The following is a 13,041-nucleotide window of genomic DNA, read 5'->3' on the forward strand; positions in this document are numbered from 1 at the left end:
TGATGTGTAAACAATTTTTTAATATAATTTTAGTTCAAGCTAGTACAAGCTTTTACAAACACATTTATAAATAATGCAAAATATCGTTTAATATCGGTATCGGCAAAATTACAGAAAATATCGATATCGATTTTTTTTTCAATTTCGCACACCCCTAATCTCTGCCAATACGGATTACATTAAATTCTGTGTTGACATTATCATACCAACAAAGACCATTAAGAGATTTCCAAGCTCAAAACTTTGAATCACCAAACATATAAAACTTAGAATGAGGGGAAAACGAGAGGTTTTCTGGAGGCAGGACTGGACCACACTCAAAGATATTAACAGGAAAATAAAAAACGACATCATCAAGGCCAAACTCAAATACAAAGACAAATTAGAACAAGAATTTAGCACCATGAACACAAAACAGGCCTTTGAAAAAATAAAAACACTCACAGGACAAAACAACAGACACAAATTAGAAGCAATATCAGACCCTAAGTCTTTTGCCAAGGACATATACAGCTGACCATTCAGACATATGTACAACTATATTGGGGGCTATTTCCATTCAGGAGCTAGCCGAGCAGGTCCCTTTTACAGCTGAGGAAGTGCGTCAGCAGCTGAGGAGATGCAAGCCTGGCAAGGCTCCGGGGCCGGATGGGGCCGAATCATACAGAACTGCTACAGTAACAGCTCTATGGAAGATGTCTACCATCATTCCAATACCCAAGAAGCCCCGCCCCGCCGAGCTCAATCACTACCGCCCAGTTGCACTCACACCAATAATCATAAAATGTTTGGAGAAACTGATCCTCAGAAATCTTCTCCCATTTGTTAGCTCACAACTGGACTGTAATCAGTTTGCCTAAAAGGTTAAGAGGGGAACAGAGGATGCTGTGGCAATTTCATCAGACTTCTCTTCATAGATTTCAGTTCTGCCTTCAATACCATTCAGTGTCGCTTGATGATCAACAAACTTCACCATCTGCATGTCCCTGTTCATTGGATTCACAATTTCCTTTGTGACTGACCACAAGCTGTCAAAATAGGTATTGTATCACCACTCACCACTATCAATACTGGTGCCCTGCAGGGATGCATCCTAAGCCCTTTCCTCTTTACTCTCTACACCAACCACTGTGTAAGTCCCACACCCATCACAACATATTTTAAATACTCAGATGACACTGCTGTACTTCTTAATGACAATAACTCCATTTCACCATATCAAGATTCCATTTCTCACTGTACACACTGGTGCAGTGATAACTTTCTTCAGCTCAATATCAGTAAAACTAAAGAACTGGTAATCACCAATCCAAGATCACAAATACACACAACTCACAATCCCATCTGCATCAACAGTGAAACAGTAGAAATGGTAGACTTTTTCAAGTATATTGGACTCACCCTGGACAGTAAACTCAGCTTTGAACAACACACCAATGAGATTCACAAACGCAGCCAACAAAGACTTTCAGCCATCCGTAAGCTCAAAGCACTTTTTGTTGCCATAGTTCAGCCTATTCTCCTTTACTGTCTACCTTGCTTTTTCAACATGTTAACTGCTGCCAATAGGAACAAACTTATACGCATCACTCACACTGCATCCAAGATAATAGACCTACAAACCCCCAACCTATTAGATCCGAAGACTAAACTCACTAGAAACAGAGCACAAATTATTGCACATGATCCCAGCCACCCTCTCAACCCCTTTTTCATCCTGCTCCTATCAGTGCGTAGATACAGGACATTGGTATGGAAATGGGTACGCTTTGGGAAAAGCTTTGTGCCCTCCGCGATATCCATCCTAAACGAAAGTGCACAGCGGTGATTGGTCAATCAAGCGTCTGTGGAATACTTTCCCCCCCTGTTCTCTCTGACACCAACAGAGTTGTTGACCTGATCCACTCTGTGTATGTGTATGTGATTATATATGTATTTATGTACTGGGTTGTATATAGGGATGGTGCAAGTTGGTGGGGATGGGGTGAAGGGTATGTGTTAAGCGTACTTATGCATGTATCTATGTTTCGGAAGCTATGTACTGACAGGGAAACAAATTTCCAGTTGTGGACAATAAAGACTATCTATCTATTTTGGAATTTCTATCTATCTTTCTGATACCAGCACTCAGTTCAGCAGAACAAAACATTGAGAAAGCGCATAGCTTTTCTTACTTGTCCAGACACAGTTTATTTAGAGACAGATATTTGCAGGTTTTTTGTAATATTAATTTATTGTTCTACTCTTCTGTTGAGTTTATTTTTGATCTTTTTTCTGTTTTTATTAGGCACAGTTAGTTAAAGCTCACCTTCCGTCGTTTTTTCTTTCATTTTAAAATGTCTAGTTGTGGTCTCTAGTATGAATGAATGACATGTGAGCCGTTTTTGTAAAAAAAAAAGTGCTCAGGTGTCTCTGTATAGCTCTTTTTTAATGGACTGTTTTAGGGGTGTGTCCAAAATGACCGGATTCCAGCTTTGCTCATGAATATTCATACATGCAAACAGCATGCAAATATCTCTCCTCCGTTGGCTAGGAGCACTGCGACGCCCCTCCACCGCTCTGCCGCTCACTGCCTCCCACCTCCTAACTGATTAGCGGTGATGTTGCGTATATAAGGATACCAAAAAAAAAAAAAAATGAATACCTACTCAACGAGCGAATGTCCGAAAACCCGAATATTCTGGTCCAGCCCTACTATTGTGTAGAACAGTTCATGTAGAAATTTCATAGAATTATTCAGTAAATAAAGTGAGTAAAGCTGAAGATGTTTTACATATTTAAGAAACGTTTAAAATTTTGCACATGCATACATACAGCATACATATCATCTACACACAAAATAATTCTGGTTTACAGATCATTTTCAGTGATTCATCATCAATGTCATAATATTATTATTATTATTATTAATAATAATAATAATAATAATAATAATAATAATAATAATAATAATAATAATTATTATAATAATAATTATAATTATAATAATAATTTGGTAGGTGTTGAAGTGAACTTTTTTCTTGCTTCATTACAAATAAAAAAATTGCCTATGCATAAATATACAAACCGACAAAGTCCTACCTAACAAATACACACACACACACACACACAAACACACACCTGCCTCTTTTATTGTTTTTTGTAACTGATTCAGATTTCTTTATTATCGGATTATTTGTTTTCGGATAATTTTTGAGTGACTCTTTTCAGCAATTGTTCAGACATAATCCATTTATTCATCTGACGCTCACACTCATTCACAGATATGCATGTACTTTTCATAGATCTGAAATGATAACATGTTTACACAGAGAACATTCTTTACTGACATGGTTCTAATAGCCTACAGAAATATATATCAGAATTGTATTTTTAGTGCACATGTGCTGCTATGAGTTTTAAATTGGTATTTTATTTGTGGAAACAAGCAGATTTTAGCTGTTTTTTCAAGTTGGTTTTCTCGCTGATAGTTGTTGAAAGGCTCAGAGCTGGTCAGATAGAGACAGGATCTGAGAGATCCTTTAGTATCTGCTGGACTATTCTCAGGATATTTTATTAGTCTGTGGTGGCGAGGGCTATCCTCTATACTGGGGCAGCAGCTGACTCAACAAACTGATCTGTAAAGCTGGTGATGTGGTGGGTGTGGAGCTGGACTCGCTGAGGGCAGTGTCAGAGAGGAGGATGCTGGTTAAACAGCAGGACATAATGGACAATTTCTCCCAATGGCTCTAGGGCACAGTTGTGAGCCACAGGAGCACTTTTAGTGCAAGACTCATTCTGCCAAAATGCACAGAGCGCCACAGGTCTTTCCTTCTCTATAACTCCTCCCTCATTATTATTATTATTATTATTATTATTATTATTATTATTATTATTATTATTATTATTATATGGTTCAATTTAAGGAACAGTAATGATATAATTTAGAGGTGCAATAACTTATTTTTTTATACAGGTTTTTTTTTATTTTTTTTTTTTTAGTAATTAAATTTTATTATATTATATTTGTAAGAATTTTATTGTGTTTAGATTAAATTAGTAAAGTGTGTTGTAATGTTTACATGACCTAAGCCCTTCCACTTCAGTTTAAACCAGAAAAAATCCTGCTGTGTTTTGGGTAAAATGTTGAAACTAAACTCCTCACCTCATTTAAACAGTGACACTCAAAATAAAATTATAATGGCTGTATACAAATTCTTATTATAATATATTATTGTATGGATACAACACTCTCCACTGTGGCTAAGTTCTGTTTCAGATTTATTAATTATTACATGTTAACTGGAATTATAATCTGTGTATTATACTGATATTACACAGTGACTGCCGGTGTGTGTGCACAGGTGTGTAGTTCAGTACTCACTCTAGTTTCTCCAGGTTACAGTGAGGATCCTTCAGTAGATCAGAGAGCAGCTTCACTCCTGAATCTCCTATTCCTTTCTTGTTTAAATTTAGTTCACATAATTGTGAAGAGTCACGGATCCTTTGGAGAGAAAATTGTATTTTTAACTGGTTTAATCTACTTTTACTGTCCATGATGTTTCTGTAAAAGTTATAGGAAATCGGTAACTCACTGTAGTTTCTCCAGTTTAAAGTGAGGATCCTTCAGTAGATCAGTGAGCAGCTTCACTCCTGACTCTCCTGGTTTATTGTAGTTCAGATTCAGCTCTCTCAGGTGGGAGGGGTTCGATTTCAGAGCTGAAACCAGAGCAGCACAGTCTTCTCCTGTAATACTGCAGAATTCCAGCCTGTAGAGAGAAGGATAAATCTCACTGACAGCTTAACACACATTTAACTTATACTGTGTTACACAGAGCATGTTTAGACACTAAGGTTAATCAGATAATTGAACAGTATTTAAAATTGTAGCAGTATAAAAGGTTTATTCCACTCTTGTCTGATACATATGTTTGTGATGCTGTTAGATTTCTTTTTAGGTGGTAGGATTAATATATTAATATACTAATATACAACTTAGCACTGGTCATGTCTAGAAAAAACACCCAGAAAACCTACCAGACCAATGTGACCATTCAGTGTTGGTCAGAGAAGCACACTGATGTCATTTATTACAATATTTTGTCCTCTCCCCATTCAGTTTACAAGAAAATATTCTTAAGGATTGCTGCTTTAAATGTTAGTAAGTATAAATCACCCATTGCTGCTGTAACAATAAGTGTAGAGTAAGGTTTAGTGCTGTGTCTTTCCTATTCCCTGCTACTAAAGAGCTGAAAATTAATACTAAATGTCACAATATTTGTACAGTATAATATATTACTTTTATTTACTTACTACTGGCTGTTTCCTGCTCTGAATTAGTTCAGGCTTCCAAACAGTACTAGAATCACCAAAATAGTTATGACATTTATAGAGGTGTCAAATTCTGAAATTCAACATATAAATATACTAAAACATCATCAATTTCCTCACATGTTCCCTCTGGAACAAAGCAAATTTAGCTCATTTATCTTTGCCAGGGACTTGTCAGGAAACCATACACTGACCCTATATGTACTTGTACAGTGACAATAATATATTAGTTCAGTGAACAAACTTGTATAATGCATGTTTGAAGCAATGAAAGATGGTAATCAAGAGCAGATTCTAATGAATATTACTTCATGTTAGGTTGCAGGGTAGTACTCACTGTAGTTTCTCCAGTTTACAACGTGAATCTTCTAGTAAACCAGAGATAAACTTCACTCCTAGTTTATTGTAGCTCAAATTCAGCTCTCGTAGTCCTAAGGGTTTGATTTCAGAGCTGAAACCAGATCAGCACAGTGTTTCTCTGTAATACTGCAGAATTTCAGCCTGTAGAGAGAAGAAAACATCATATTATAACTCAACACAAGCAATGCTGAAATGCAAAGAATTAAGAAAATCAAACGCAACAAAACTCACTGTAGTTTCTCCAGTTTACAGAGTGGATCCAACAGTATTTAAGAGAGCAGCTTCACTCCTGAATCCCCTAGTTTACTGTAGTTCAGATTCAGCTCTTTCATGTGGGAGGGGTTTGATTTCAGAGCAGAAAACAGCACAGCCTTTCTCTGTAATACTGCAGTCACACAGCCTGCAGAGAGAAAGAGAAACATCCTCAGAGATAAAAAACTATACTGAACATAAGTATAAAATTTCACATTCTTTACATCCCAGAGAGGTTTTTTCATTGGAAAAGTGAAAAGCTTATTTGTGTGAAACAGTAGACTTAACTGTTTCACAGTTGCTAATCTTTTTTTCTGCAATGTTGTGGCAACTTTAATGCTCACTAACCCTAAATTTGAACACCTCATTTTGTATACATTACACCTTAAGTGCACAAAAAGAGTTTTAGTGCATTAAACTGATTCAGTGTACATTTTGGTTTGCAATGCTCTTTAAGAAATACTCATAGAACTGGCTTGTTCATTTCTCAGGTTCTGCACTAGTAATTTGTTAATCGTTAAGAGTGATCACTTTCGAGAAACGCACCCCTGATTGATATGTTTAATTTTTTAAAAAAATCATCAATAACAGGACAGACTAATATGTACTACAAAATATAAAACAGCACATATTAAACACTGAATAATGAAAATACTCACACAATCTTTCTGGATACTTTCACCACTGGTAGCATCCTCAGAAGACATTCTTCTGATCTCTGAAATTTACTCAGGTCAAACTCATCCAGCTCCTCTTCTGAATTCAGCATCACAAACGCCACAGCTGACCACTGATCAGGAGAGAGAGTAACCCCACTGAAATCACCGGAACCTCCTCTGTTCAGGTATTTCTGGACTTCCTGCACTAGAGAATGATCATTCAGTTCATTCAGACAGTGGAACAGACTGATAGTTTTCTCTGGAGAGGGATTCTCCCTGATCTTCTGCTTGATGTACTCCACTACTTCCTCTTTACTGTGAGAGATGTTCTCGGTCTGTATCAGAAGACCTCGTAAGAGAGTCTGATTGGACTCCAGTGAGAGACCCAGAAGGAATCGGAGGAAAAGGTCCAGGTGTCCGTTCTCACTCTGTAAGGCCTTGTCCACGGCTCTCTTCAGGAAATCAGACATTGTTCCTTTTTTGGAGAAACCAAATAATCCACTGTGTTTCTGTTGCAGCTCATTTCTGTTGTTGGAGATGAAGGACAGAAACACATATAAAGCAGCCAGAAACTCCTGAACACTCAGATGCACAAAGCTGAAAACCTTCCCCAGGTGAAGTCCAAACTCCTGTCTGAAGATCTGGGTGCACACTCCTGAGTACACAGACACTTCTCTGACATCAATGCTGCACTCTCTCAGATCTTCCTCATAGAAGATCAGGTTTCCTTTCTCCAGCTGTTGGAAAGCCAGTTTTCCCAGAGCCAGAATAATCTTTCTAGTCTGGTCAAGATCAACATCACTTTTTCTTTGGTACTTCTGGCTGCGGTGTTTGATCTGAAAGATAAGGAAGTGTGTGAACATTTGAGTCAGAGTCTTGGGGATCTCTCCTCCCTCTGCTTCACCCAACATCCTCTCTAGAACAGTGGCTGAGATCCAGCAGAAGACTGGGATGTGGCACATGATGTAGAGGCTTCTGGAGGACTTCATGTGTGTAATGATTCTTTCAGCAAGGCTCTGATCTTTGATCCTTTTCCTGAAGTATTCCTCTTTCTGAGGGTCACTGAACCCTCGTACCTCTGTTACCTGGTCAATACAGTCAGGAGGGATCTGATTGGCTGCTGCTGGTCGAGTAGTTATCCATAGGAGAGCAGAGGGAAGCAGGTTCCCCTGGATGAGGTTTGTCAGCAGCACATCCACTGAGGCTGACTGTGTTACATCAGATACTCTCTTATTGTTCTGGAAATCTAGAGGAAGTCGACATTCATCCAGACCATCAAAGATGAACATGACTTTGTAACGATGATAATCTCTCTTTTTTAAATCCTTTGTGTCTTTGAAAAACTGATAAAGAAGATCCACCAGACTGATTTTTTCAGTCTTCATGAGATTCAGCTCTCTAAAAGGAAGTGGAAATATGAAGAGAACATCCTGATTGGCTTTTCCTTCAGTCCAGTCCAGAATGAACTTCTGCACAGAGACTGTTTTTCCAATTCCAGCAACTCCTTTAGTCAGCACAGTTCTGATGGACTGGTCTTTAAAGAGGTCGTTACATTTGATGGGTGTCTCCTGTGTTGCTGGTCTCCTGGATGCTGCTTCAATCTGTCTGACCTCATGTTCATTATTGACCTCTCCACTCCCTCCCTCTGTGATGTACAGATCTGTGTAGATCTCATTCAGAAGGGTTGAGGTTCCAGCATTTGAGATTCCTTCATTAATTTTCTGAAATTTCTCCTTTAGAGTAGATTTCAGCTTTCGATGACAGGACGGAGCCAGTTCTAATCGAAATAGAAAAAGCAATATCATTTAATATGGTGAAGTATTAAATATATAATAAAATTGTGCTGTCACTAAAGGCTGTTTACAAAAATAAAAAAATGAAACTAGTGTAATTCATGCACATATAAAGTATTATGTAAATGATCTAATCACTTACTGGTCTGCAGTTTCTTAGCGAGGTCTGTCTGGTTCATGTTTCTCAGGACGTGCAGTGTGATCTTCAGCGCTCCCTCTCTGACACCACTCTGATCCTCCTCATCCTCCTCCTCTCTCCCAGAGCATGCTGGGTAATCCAGATTCTTCAGGAGCTTCACAAACCTCTCCAGCTGATTCTTTACCAGAGAGATGACTTTGTGCTCCAGCTCCTGATTAAACACATGGTAAGAAATGGCAGTAAAACAAGAACAGATAATAGTTTTATAAAATCATTTGAAAAACTCAAAATTTCTTTAATATTATTTCTAGCCCTTCTAGCAGTTAGAGCTTTCTCAGAAAGTAACAGAACATAATATTTAATAGAACAACACGAAAACATAATTTGATATATGTGACTAGAGCTTTAACTGCATTTATATTGAAGTAAAATCTTTGGAATAATCTGGATTTCTGCACTGACCACTAATAAATGGTCATCATAAATAAATGTGTGACTTATTCATTATGTAAATCACAATTACAAACTCAATCTCACTAAATCTATAAACACATTTACTGTTGTACTTTTTCTGTAATTTATTGAGTATGTTAAATAAACCTCTGCAATTCAACTTAGAAAGAGTAAGTAATGATTATTAAACATCTATTTTCTAGCACATAACTTCATATTTAAAGTTTAAATCACATTTTACAGTGTTCACATGTGCTCTGGCATTAGTCACACCTACACACCTTTAATATGGAGTCCATATTTCTCCTGCTGATTTCTGGAGTCTCCTTCTGGACTCTGTCAGAAAACATAACATTAACATATGTTACTAAATGGTGATTGTGAATATATCTACAGAAAGAAAGTTCCAGAAGATCAACCACCACTGCGACACTCCACCAACCTTCACGCTCACCAAAAAGTTAATTCTAGATTTTATCAGATCAGAGAATCATGTTTCTCACAGTCTGGTGTTTTTTTGTAAAATCCAGATGTGTTTTTTACAGAGGTGAGGTTTTTGTTTCCTCCATAAAGATCAGATAGCTGGAGAGCTGCAGTGATGGTTTATCTGCTGAAAGTTTCTCCCATCTGCACACAGGATCTCTAGAGCTCAGTCAGAGTGATGATTATACACTACACTGCCCAAAGTATTCATTCACCCAATCAAATCATTAAACTCAGGTTCCAATCACTTCCATTACCACAGGTGTACAAAACCAAACACCTCCACACACAGACTGATTCTATTTGTTAGAATTTGTATTAGTAGAATTGTTTTCTCTAAAGTGTGTTTTAGTATAGAAGTTACAGTTGTAGAATTCAGAGAAAACATAGAAGTGTCTTTTCATCTTATTCTCCAGAGTCACGTCATTCTTACCTGAGATCAGCAGAAGATAAACTTTACTGTTTTTTGCAGATATTCACTCATGTTGAATCTGATCGTCTACAACACATTCTAAAGAAGTTGGGATGGTTTTTACCACTGTGTTAAATCACCTTCCCTTTAAAAACTCAATAAGCGCTCGGGAACTGAGGACCCTATGTGTGGAAGTTTTAGTTCAGGAAGTTTAACTAATGGTTTTCTGAAGTGTTTCTGAGCCCGTGTGGTGATTAATATCCCTTCCAGAATGATGTCAGTTTATAATGCAGTGCCGCCTGAGGGGTCGAAGGTCATGGATGTTTAATGTTAATAATAATCATTAATAATGATAATTAGTACTTAAAAATTCTCAGTTTCAAACCTGATAATGACCGAAAAGGTGTAGTCTGAAGCTAATGCTTATTTTTACTGCCCTTTTTAAATCTTATTGTCATCTTATATAGTCAAATCATACACATAAATAATACAGGAGTATGTTAATGTTAATCAACATATCAGAGCCTCCCATCATTAATAGTAGTTAATTCCTCATATTTATAAGAGCTTATCATCTTATCTTTAAACATTCTTTTAAATTTACAAATTTACACATTCTTAAATCTTTTACACATTTATTCCATAACCGAACCCCTTTAACAGATATACATCTATTTTTTAATTCAGTTATTAATTTTGTTTTTTTTAAACACACACCTACTCCTCTAAGTTCATATTTACTCTCTTTAATTTCAAACAGCTTCTGGATGCAGATAGGAAGTAAATGGTAGGTCGGTCGGTCGGTGGGTCGCTTATTTATCAGGAAGGATATTTAGGCATCCAGCAGCAACAAAACAATACAATAAGAAACAGATTCAAACGTAAATTAAAACACAGAAGAATCAAGAAAAAGAAGAAAAAAAATTATATATATATACATGTATAAGGCTAAATAAATGATTTTGTGCTTTTTACATTAACAGTGCAGTTTGAAGGTTGATTATATCACTGAATTTTAAAATATGTAGATTTATTAATAATTTGTTGGTTGGTTCATAGTATGTTTTTTTTTTACTTATAATTCTTATAGCTTTCTTTTGTAATATGAAGATTTAAAGGTTTAGTGTTGGTTTTATATGTGTTTCCCCACTGCTCCACACAATAGCTCATGTATGGAACAATGAAGAAACAATACAGTATATAAAGTTAATTTTGATTCAATATATCTTTAGTTTTATATAATATTACACAAATTTTTAGATTTTAATTTTTCACATTATTTATGTGTTGTTTACAGCATAATTTTTGATCAATGATTACACCAAGAAAGACAGTCATGGCCGAAAGTGTTGGCACCCCTGATTTTCTCCCAGAAAATTATTGCAATTACACATGTTTTGTTATACACATGTTTACTTCCTTTGTGTGTATTGGAACAACATAAAAAAACTGAGAAGAAAAAGGCAAATTTGACATAATTTTACACAAAACTCCAAAAATGGGCCAGACAAAATTATTGGTACCTTTTCAAAATTGAGGGTAAATAACTGTTTCTAGCATGTGATGCTCATTCAAACTCACCTGTGATAAGTAACAGGTGTGGCCAATTTAAAAAAAACACACCTGAAACCAGATAAAAAGGAGAGAAGTTGCCTCAATGTTTTCATTGTGTGTCTGCTGTTTTCATTGTGTCTGTGACACTTAGCATGGAGAACAGAAAGAGGAGAAGAGAACTGTCTGAGGACTTGAGAACCAAAATTGTGGAAAAATATCAACAATCTCAAGGTTACAAGTCCATCTCCCGAGATCTTGATGTTCCTTTGTTCACAGTGCGCTACATAATCAAGAAGTTTACAACCCATGGCGCTGTAGCTGATCTCCCTGGACGTGGACGGAGGAGAAACATTTATAAAAGGTTGCAGGATGGTGCATAAGCATGGTGGATAAGCAGCTCCAATCAAGTTCTAATGAAATTCAGTCTGTCCTGCAGGCTCAGGGTGCATCAGTGTCAGCTCCAATTATCCGTCCACATTTGAATGAAATGCAACGCTATGGCAGGAGACGCAGGAGGACCCCACTGCTAAAAAAGCTAGACTGCAGATTGCCAAAATGTATGTAAGTATGCGTAGTATGTATGTAAGTTTTGTGTACAGATGAGACCAAGATAGAGCTTTTTGGGAAAAGCACATCATTCTACTGTTTACTGAAAACAGAATGAGGCCTACAAAGAAAAGAACACAATACCTACAGTCAGATATGATGGAGGTTCAAAGATGTTTTGGGGTTGTTTTGCTGCCTCTGGAACTGGGTGCCTTGACTGTGTGAAAGGCATCATGAAATCTGAAGATTACCAAAGGATTTGGGTCGCAATGTAGAGCCCAGTGTCAGAAAGCTGGGTTTGCATCCTAGGTCATGGACAATGACCCCAAACATACTTTAAAAAGCACCCAGAGATTCATGGAAACAAAGCGCTGGAGAGTTCTAAAGTGGCCATCGGGGTTTTAAGATCTCACCTGTGGAGAGATCTTAAAATTGCTGTTGGGAGAAGCACCCTTCAAATATGAGAGACTTGGAGCAGTTTGCAAAAGAAGAGTGGTCCAAAATTCCAGTTGAGAGGTGTAAGAAGCTTGTTGATGGTTATGGGAAGCGACTGATTTCAGGTATTTTTTCCAAATGGTGTGCAACCAAATATTAAGTTGAGAGTCCCAATAATTTTGTCTGGCCGGTTTTTGGAATTTCATGTAAAATTATGTAAAATTTGCCTTTTGTCCTCTGTTTTTTTTGTGTTGTTTCAATACACACAAAATAAATAAACATGTGTATAACAAAACGTGTAATTGCCATAATTTTCTGGAAGAAATACTTCATTTTATGGGAAAAAAATCAGGGGTGCCAACACTTTGGGCCATGACTGTGTGTATTCTGTAATTACTTCACTGTTGAATACAAAGTTTTGAACCACTGTGTCAATGTTTAATTTGTTCTAAAAATTACATTATATTGACATGATAAACAGTGCCAATCACCAACAGAGTGAATGTATTCAGGAATAAAACAGCATAATTTTCCAGTGATTGATCAAAATATGTTTCTTGTATATTATTGAAAAGTAATTACTATTGTATTAATGTATTGTAATAGAACAGACCCTGGATGTACAGCAGGGAAAGTGATTATTTG

At 36.8% G+C, this 13,041-nt stretch overlaps 1 protein-coding gene across 1 annotated transcript; it reads right to left on the reverse strand.

Annotated features, from left to right (window-relative positions):
• Nucleotides 1-6,577: 6,577 nt before the first annotated feature.
• On the reverse strand, nt 6,578-8,553 carry LOC125789893 (NLR family CARD domain-containing protein 3-like). Its single transcript, XM_049472976.1, has 2 exons — nt 8,517-8,553; nt 6,578-8,358 (listed from the first exon to the last, which is right to left on the reverse strand). The coding sequence occupies exons 1-2, from the start codon at nt 8,551-8,553 to the stop codon at nt 6,578-6,580; spliced, it is 1,818 nt and encodes a 605-aa protein (XP_049328933.1).
• Between the last annotated feature and the right edge of the window lie 4,488 nt (nt 8,554-13,041).

This window comes from Astyanax mexicanus, unplaced genomic scaffold (genome assembly GCF_023375975.1).
Source record: "Astyanax mexicanus isolate ESR-SI-001 unplaced genomic scaffold, AstMex3_surface scaffold_32, whole genome shotgun sequence".
In the NCBI taxonomy this organism is placed as follows: Eukaryota; Metazoa; Chordata; class Actinopteri; order Characiformes; family Acestrorhamphidae; genus Astyanax; species Astyanax mexicanus.